The sequence below is a fragment of the Gobio gobio genome (genome assembly GCF_949357685.1).
Source record: "Gobio gobio genome assembly, chromosome: 15".
Taxonomy (NCBI): Eukaryota; Metazoa; Chordata; class Actinopteri; order Cypriniformes; family Gobionidae; genus Gobio; species Gobio gobio.
This window is the reverse complement of record NC_137108.1, coordinates 10,608,373-10,617,651: the sequence shown is the minus strand read 5'-3', so window position 1 is coordinate 10,617,651 and position 9,279 is coordinate 10,608,373. Positions and strand designations below refer to the sequence as shown.

The following is a 9,279-nucleotide window of genomic DNA, read 5'->3' as shown; positions in this document are numbered from 1 at the left end:
TCACGCTTCATATTCAGAGACACTGGATATTTTAAATAATCTTTTTGTAGCAATTAAAAAAAATAGGAACAACTGGGTAAATTCTAAATGATGTCCTACATTAAATATGCAATAGCCTATCATTTGACGTAATTTTATGATCTGTATGTCAAGTCTAAATTTGTCTATATAATTTATGATGGTACAAATAATGTATTTAAAGATATGAGAAAATGATGTCAGTTTTCAAGCTTTCAAAAACAGTCCACACTCAATGGTGCCAGTGCAGACTAGCGCATTTTATTTACAATCAGAGATATAAATTAGTAAAAGTCTCCTTGTTAACAACATTGTGTAACTTCGGCTTTTTTAAATAAAAACCAATCATAATTTATTTACAAAACAATGTTCAGTAACCATTGCAATACAACTTGCATAAATTATAGGCATTACAAAAATAAATATCAAATGTATTCCACTCTTAGTCAAGTTTATACCAGTCCCGAGTTCTCGTTTACACTTCACACCTCTAGCACATAAAGTCTTATAGGAAGTCGATAATGTCTCCGCGTGTTTACTGTAACCGGTGGCAATGAAGCTACTATAAGGATCCTGAGAAATAAGTTTCCTCATCGAAAAGTCACATATGTTGGGGGAAAAAAAGTACTTCGTCGATAAATGAAAGGTTCATCCAAACCAGACTGGCTATTGTGCCTTAAAAAATTCGCTTTTCTTTTCTTTTCTTTCCTTTTTTTTAATCGGACGTGTTATTGTAATATAGGCAGGTGCTCTGTAGTCCGTGGGTGTACAGTGGCACACAAAAGGATCCGCGTAAGAGGCAAATGTTAGTTTAAAACAGCTTGGGGAGAGAGAGAAAGAGAGAGAGGGGTGATGGCTTGTTCGCTTTGTTCAAAGCAATTGTGACACCTACCTGTGAACCAAGGAAACAAAACCTACATCAGTCGATTTGTCGAAAGATTACAACAACAAAAAAAAGAATAAAATAAAAGTATTGCGTAAAATGTATACATCCATACATAGCCTATCCTAAAAACTCTTATGGAGTAGATCGGAAGGCCTCATAATATTCATAATCATAACAGGGGAACATTAGTATGAGGAAGTGGCCTTTGGAAACATTCCAATGTTGTGATAAAAACCTGCACTCAAAATTAGCGACTTACTTGAACGGTCTTCCTCGTCTTTAACTCGACAGGTAAGACTGGGGTCTTACTGTGAAAACCTCGGTGGGGTCTGTAGAAAATGCAAACCCATTTTAGTAAAGGGAAAGAGACTACACCGTGTTGACAGCTTAAATATTTCCTATAATGTAGCCTTGACGCTACCGTTCCAAAAAAATTTAAAATGAAATAAAAGCAATTGCAAAAACCTCGCGACGTGATTAACAATGATTCTACAACAACAAGGAAATCAAGTGCGGGATTACATTAAAAAAGTGTCTCAACTAGTTGCGTTTGATATAATTAGATAGGCGTTTCGTTAACCGTGTAATTAGTTCATAAATAACATGTCAAATTCTAGCTGTCGAAGATCAACAGTTTATATGCACCCTTTACGCACCTTTTTTGGATTCTGCATTGGAGGCCCTGAAATGTTGTTCAGTCTGGTTTGGATTAGTCTTTAGTAGGGGGTCGCCGCTCTGTTTGTGCAGGAGTCCCTCCCCAGCTGAATTATAGCGCAGTATCCCTTGGCCCTGCAGCGGGCTGAAGTTGCCATAGTTTGTGTAATTACTATAAAACGGCGAGGTGTAATAAAGAGGTCTTCCTAATATGGAGGTGGCGGGGTAGACTGCGCCCGCCGGGGACGCGCTGGCCGCCGTGGAGGTCAAAAGGCCAACGCCCGGGGGACAGTTCTGTCCCAAGTGCTGCTGATGCTGATGCTGCTTTGGGTCCGAAGTGGCGATCTCGGCTAATGACCATAGTTTAGGTTTGACGGTTTGGTTTTGACCGTCCAGGCATGTTTTGTTGGTGCTGTTTCGGGTGTCCTCTCGGTGATGATGGGTCAAGAGAGGAGCCTCCACCCCAGTCAGAGGGGAAGAGGTCACTGGCTTGGGTGACGGGCCTCTTTGCCTTTCCTCGCGGCCCGTGTCGAGATCGCTCGAGTCGCATTTGTCCTTGGTATCAGGTCCAGAATCACAAACCAGGTCTCCGGTCCTACACGTGACCTTCTCCCCGTCCGATTCCACTGAGCAGGAGTGATCTGTCAGGGCATCGACGTGCAAACTGATGCCTGTGCACAAAAACAACACAGCCATGAGTTACTGCTGTCAAAACGAAAACTTATAAAACTCTTAAAATTGCATTACGACGTAACGGTCTTAACTGTACAATTATTAGGCTATGACGTAGGCTATATAGATGTCAATTAATTTAACAATTCAATACAAGCAGTGCATTTTATAACACTGTCAATTTTAATGCAGACCAACCGTAATGCATTAATATTCAATCCGCCTAATAATAAAAAAATAATAATAATGTACCTTCGTCCTCCGCAGACGCTTCACTGTTGTCCATGTTTTTATCCGTGCGCTCATCTTTTCTCTCTCCATCGCCGTCGTCCTCATCCTCGTCTTCACTTTTATTCCGCGGTGCCCATGTCATCTTGTTCTCCTTCTTGAGTCTCCGTCTGGCGTTGGCGAACCAGGTGGACACTTGCGTGAGGGTCATTTTCGTGATGATGGCCAGCATGATCTTTTCTCCTTTCGTGGGATAAGGGTTTTTCCTGTGCTCCTGCAGCCACGCTTTTAACGTCGCCGTCGCATCCCGCGTGGCATTTTTTCGGTAAGCGGGATCATTCAGCTGGTACGGGTAACCGGGGCTCCCGTACGGGTGATAACTTATGGCTCCTGCCATCCCCGTAGTGTGCGCGTCATACGGAGACCCCTTCAAAAATAAAAAATAAATATTAAAATAAAAAATTTTGTCAGTCATCTGTAGCCTAATTATTTATTTTTTGTAAAACAAAAATGTACAACTTCATAATTCATAAACAAACACTGTATTTTAAAATAATTATAGCGCGCATTTGAATGCACATTAACCAATGCTCTGTTCTGCATTATACAATGTTAATGTTATTAATGAATGTTATTATAAAGTGTAACCAAAAATATAATAGTAATAATAATTAAGCCAATAAACAATGATTAATCCTTCATGCAATTATCAGAATGCACAATTACATGGGACTGGGGTGGATAACAGATAATGGGTAATTGCAGCCATTTTGCATAATCACCAGGCTGACTTTCCCAGTGCTCTTTCAGTGTCAGAAGCATATCAGTGAAGCGCAGCATTACAAATCCTATTAGAAAACCACTGGATATGGACCGTTTTTACCCGCTTTCATGTGCCATGTCATTAGCATTGCAATTCATCAATTGACGATTAAATAACGCCTATTTAACCGCACATCATTCCAAACCCCAAGTCAATAAATTTACCCTCTGCAATTGTACACTTGTTTTTCTCACTGTTCGCAACTAATAATTTCACCCATTGTCTAAAAATAACGCAGGCCTGTTTAAAGTGTAAAAGTGGGCCCGGGAAAGAAATATTTAGACACGCTGTTATTGTTTCGCGTTCACGGCTGTGCGTTTTATCCATGACTTTATTGCTGTACAAAACAACTTTTAAATTGTGTCCAGCTGTATTCTGCACCCGAGTAACACCGAGCGTGCGACATTTGTATTCATGACCTGCGCGAGCTTCCCTTTGAAACACACACACACACACACACGCGCGCGCGCGCGCGCTCGCATGCATGCAACTCCCGAACCCACAACCAAAACTATAACCGTGCTATCATGCAATATTCATGCATTCCTATCAAGAACAATGACTTGTGAATGGCGACGGCTCTACATCCACAACAGGGCTGTTTACCATGTAGGACGGGAATCCCGTGGCTGGATCTGTTGAATAGGACAGAGGGCTGGAGAATCCGTTGGCCGAGGCTGTGAACGCAGCTGATCCGGCGTACGGGCTGAACGCTGAACCGGACGAGGACCGGGCCAGCTCCTCGCTCCTCGGGGCGGCCAGCGGACAGGAGTACAGCGCCAGAGAGCCCGGGGGCTGGTAGAGGTAACCCTGAGGATAGGACATTATTATAGTTTCTCTCCAGTAGAGGAAAGCAGGAGGGCAGAAAACGGGCTGATCGATAGAATCAGCGCATTTAACCGCCGAGCGCAGGGATAAACTAATAAAAGAAAATAAATAAAAGCGCAAAAGAGGAGCGATCAGCAGAGTGCCGTCATGAAGATCCCCTAGCGTCCGTTTGTTTGTAGTGCTCGGGAGTGGAGAGTGAAGAGTTGCTGGAAGGAGCAGGCGAGTTTCTGAGAGCATTGGAGAAACAGGAGCTGTCAATCACAGCTCATCTAAATATTCCATCTCCGCCCCCTCTCTCGCGCTGTGAAATGCAATTCCGGAACAAAACCCGCACAGAAAGCAGCCCGTGCGTTCTCGTCGTCGCGTTCCCGACGTTTATCTATTGCGTTTTTCTTTCTTTTTGATTTATTTCAGCTGCTGACGGATGACATGAAGCCACATCATTTGTCATTTCTTTAAAAAAAAAAAAAAAAGGAGAAATTCCCACCATGGCTGAAGAGGTTTTGGTCGTGCACATTACAGTGCATAACCACACAATATTACTAATAAACTATATCATAGTGCTATTTCTAATTGCTTACAAAACAGCTTTTTTTTTTTTAATGTAGGCTACAACACAGAACGTAAAATGAATTGCATGCAATGGGCTAATAAATATCCAAATATATTTTGTACATTTAAATGAGGCTACATTCTTAAGAATTTAATTTTCATTTGGTTTAAAACACGTATCAAAACAATACACATATTATTATGATTAGGCCTACATATCAGCAAAATCTCCCAATATGCGTATCTCCCAATATCCCAAGAGTGAATTGTGCAGTCATGATTCGTGAACTGTAAATACACTGTAACCAAGTGTTATCGTCAAAAGCTGTTATTTCATTTGTAATTATTTATTGTAACGCGGAGCTCTGTAATGTAAAATGCGCGGTTGTAATCAAAGATTAATTGTAATCAACAGCATGCTATAGTGAATGTGACGTTGCTGTTAAAGATTGCTCGGCTCTTGTATTAATTGTTGAAGGAGCAGTGCGCGCTCAGGCCGGTGGGAGGTGTGAGTCTTCTTCCACTCAGCCCGTCATATTTCTCCTCTCTAATCGCAGGAGGTCTTCAGTCGTGACAGCACGAGTTTGTCTTCCACATACCTGTAACATATATTTAGAATTAATTCAGCAGGAATAGTTTTCTTCAACACATCACTGTCCGTGACACGAAAACACACACACGGGGAAATTATAACTGAAATAAATAATGAGGTGGCGGACTGGCGGACGGGGTGTGTAATATATGTTTTTTTTAATTTTTTTTATTATTATTATTATTATTATTATTATTATTATTATTATTATTATTATTATTATTATTATTATTATTATTACAAATTTAAAATTGATATCCATTTTCTCCGAGTCGGGATGAAGAAATGTATTGGTAAAACCCGGATGCATTGTGGTATATTTTTTCAAGGTACCGTTTCTTAAATACTTGGAATTAAATATAGCCTATATATCACTTAATGTATTGAATAAAAATGGCATGCACATAAAATCCGTAATGTACTCTGTCAAATAACATCAATAAAATAAATCGCATATTAGCAATGCTAATTTTAAAATGTATTTAAAGATTGGTGAAAATGAATAGAAATATCAATTAAACTGGCTTTCAAGGGGAAACTATTGTCATGCTATGTTAAATAATCGTGGTAGTGGTGAGACAAATGTTCAAATTAAAACGCAGCATTTGTATTATTCATTGTCTAAGATACAGTTGATTAAAATATCTTTATTTAAGCCCTTATGTATTACTATTTCTGATTTAGAGATTTATAGCAGGTCTAATTTGCAACCTATATTCCGCACTGTTTGTACCATCTTTTATATTTTCTATGGTAAAGTAATTTGTAAAGACTGGAATTAATTTGGCGATGATGGCTCACAGAGGACAGATAAAGCACGCGGGACTGAGAGCGAGAGCGCGCGCCGCACAGCAGGGGGCAGTAGGTTAACTAGGTTAACTTCCATACTTAGAAACCCTCATGATATTTTAGTCCCAGCAAACATGATGGAATTATAGGAGATTCAGCCCAAGACTGCAGCTAAGTATCAGTGAAATGCCCTTATCCAATTCACCGGCAGAAGCCTTCAAACATGAAATTATGGAATTAACTGACAATAGGCTTGCATGGTGATGCTGACGCGCATGTATGAAAACATGATATATATATATATATATATATATATATATATATATATATATATATATATATATATATATATATATATATATATATATATATATATATATATATATAGGCTATAGAATGTTTATAATGTTTATATATATATTTTTTTTGCATATTTACTCAGAACGTAGGAATATTGCACACATATTGTATGTTATTGTAATTCACTCACGCAAAACAGTTTTCATTATTTTGTGTATCATTTCATTATTTACATGACCATATCATGAATGCATAAAATTGAAATGCATGCAATAACACAAAATAAATAATTGTATTTATTAAGCATGGTTATATAAAAATACATGTAACCATATGGTGACCATGTAACCAACCAGGTGGATGCTGCACATTGGTGGTGGTTGAGGAGATTCCCCCTTCTATATGTAAAGCGCTTTGAGTGCCTAGAAAAGCGCTATATAAATGTAACTAATTAATTTCATAATTCATTTATTTAGTTTAAAATAGCTGACATAAATACTGCTACTACTAATAATAACAATGGTAACACTTTATTTTAGGGTTCAATTCATGCTATTAATAGTTGCTTATTAGCATGCATATTACTAGGATATTGGCTGTTTATTAGTACTTATAAAGCACATATTAATGCCTTATTCTGCATGACACTATTCTACATCCATTAATGCTACCCAATACCTAAATTTAACAACTACCTTACTAACTGTTAATAAGCAGAAAATTAGCAGTTTATTGAGGCAAAAGTCGTAGTTGATAGTGAATATGTGTTCCATACTAAAGTGTTACAACAACAACAACAATAATAACAATAATAATAATAACAATAATAATAATAATTATTATTATTATTATTATTACCATCATCTGCAGAATTGCACAACATGTAGTGTTTGTCATGAACAGTGAATACAATCAGCTGGATTTCCCAATAGAACATTTACTCACCTGCCTTTTAGGCCATTGATCAAGTTTTACTGACAAAATCTGTAATTATACGGGTCCTTATGCTCAATAAAGCTGATTACACTGGGAGCAAACACACACACACACTCACACTCACACACCGGCTCCTTACAGAGTCAGATTTATGATGCATGCCATCGATTTGGATAGAAGGAAACAACTATTGATTTTTCATATTTTTCTTCAAACTTGTTTACTCAAGGATAATACAGCTCGGCTGTGGCAGCTCCAGTGAAAAGCACAGGGATTAGCAGTACTGCCTTTTGATGAGATAAATTACTCAGTGCAACTTCAGTGGCCAAAGGGTATACTTTGATCTTATATTACTTCATTTACCCTTATGACTAAATGATTATTGATTTTATATTCTTAACTCTGAAATGTGAATGCCGGGCAGCTGACAGGGTTTGAAGTGCTATTTCTGTGAAGTACAATTCTCTTTGGCCCACACTGTATGTATTTGGGCAAATAAATCTTGGAGAGTGTATGTTTATCTTCCCTCATGCATGTGTGTCTGTTGATACTGCAAAGAGGTCTGAGGAGAGAGGGAGAGAAAAAAGGCCAGTCCCTAAAATAGTAGGTTGCTGTATAGAATATGTTAGAAATATCATATTGTAGCACTGTCCTGGGGGGAAAAAAGCCATCTTCATGCACCTGTTAACATTCCTGAATTTTGAAACAAAACACTGAGGTGAACAAAACACTAAACAGTGTACAGGACAGATGCTCACTTTGCTCCTCAGAATCACAGTGAGACGACCGTACCCATGGGAGGAGCAAATTAGCAAAAGGAACCTTTACACATTCGTGATTCAATGGTGAATCTGCTATCAGAAGCCGTGTACACTGTGCTCCATGGAAACATAACGTGAGGTAGCTAAAATGACCCGTATCAACTTACGTTTCCTTTGAACATGGCAAACGGCGGCTTTGAACTTTCCTTTGAATGCCCACAAATCCCGAAATGTAAGAAATAGATGAACGTTTGCGTGTCCGTAGGCACCTTAGCGAAAGCTAGATTTGCTTTCATTCCGTCGTGTTTCTACAGCGAGCGAGATCTTTCACAAGAGAAAAAAGTCAGATACAGAATATCACAAAAAGCAGCAAATTTGAGCTGAGCCAGAGCAAACGAGAGCGCAGATAAGCATAACACAAAAAGCAATTTGTCTCTGCGATAATTCACGTCTTTTTCAAGGTGCCGGTGCAGCGTGCAGATACTGCTCTCTCAATGCTCTGACCCTGGTGGTTTGGGGCTATGTGCTATTCTGTCAGGGGAGAATGTCTTTGGTCTTCTCCAGTGGGCCCTACGGGGGTGAGGAAGGGTGGCGACAGCCGTCATCTCACCCAACTGGCATCGGCGAGCTCGCCAGACCTCTAATCAGTAGCTATCCATGCGCTTGGCAGCGGAGGGGGTTTCAAATCAGTACCTCGCCCCCAGTGAAAAACCCTGAGCCCCATCACTTTGTAAGCACGTTCCTCTGGGCGAGCAGCGTTTGTGCCTCTGATGAAGTGTGTGGAGGAACACAGATGTTTGCTTCCTCGGCCGCTCTGCATCTCCGAGTTGAATAGAGTCGTGAAGCGCCGCACACAGTCTCAATTTGTTTAACATGCTGCAGAAAGCCATGGATGTTTCGGCAATGCTTTCCGAATGTAAAAAAGCAAGAGCGGGCAGGCTGCATTTTTACTCTCACATCTCTTTCTCTGCAACTTTTAAATGCAGGAGGAACAAATCCACATGATGGGAATGCTGTATCAAATGACACATTGTGTTTGACAAGAGTCAGTCTCTCTGTCGATGCAAACTGAGACAGTCTGCGTTGTTTAGGTGGGCTACTATAACTGTAGTGGGGTGGAAGTCACTGTCCCACCAGGGTGAATGTGATTTCACCAAGCACAACATGTTCAACATCTTTGTTGATCCTGGAACAACATTGCAATCAACCAATCAGATTTGAGGGACACGTTTACAGTGTA

At 39.6% G+C, this 9,279-nt stretch overlaps 1 protein-coding gene across 1 annotated transcript; it reads right to left on the bottom strand.

Annotated features, from left to right (window-relative positions):
• Positions 1–257: 257 nt before the first annotated feature.
• irx2a (iroquois homeobox 2a) lies at positions 258–8,472 on the bottom strand. Its single transcript, XM_079837853.1, has 6 exons — positions 8,207–8,472; positions 3,888–5,260; positions 2,483–2,885; positions 1,561–2,229; positions 1,164–1,233; positions 258–910 (listed from the first exon to the last, which is right to left on the bottom strand). The coding sequence occupies exons 2-5, from the start codon at positions 4,344–4,346 to the stop codon at positions 1,184–1,186; spliced, it is 1,581 nt and encodes a 526-aa protein (XP_079693979.1). The 5' UTR covers positions 4,347–5,260; positions 8,207–8,472; the 3' UTR covers positions 258–910; positions 1,164–1,183.
• Positions 8,473–9,279: the final 807 nt, after the last annotated feature.

Coding starts and splice junctions, on each gene's coding strand:
- irx2a (XM_079837853.1), bottom strand. CDS start 4,346: ATGCTCTCAGAAACTCGCCTGCTCCTTCCAGCAACTCTTCACTCTCCA. Junction 2,886..3,887: donor CGGGATTCCCGTCCTACATG/GTAAACAGCCCT, acceptor TTATTTTTGAAG/GGGTCTCCGTATGACGCGCA. Junction 1,234..1,560: donor CAATGCAGAATCCAAAAAAG/GTGCGTAAAGGG, acceptor CATTTTCTACAG/ACCCCACCGAGGTTTTCACA.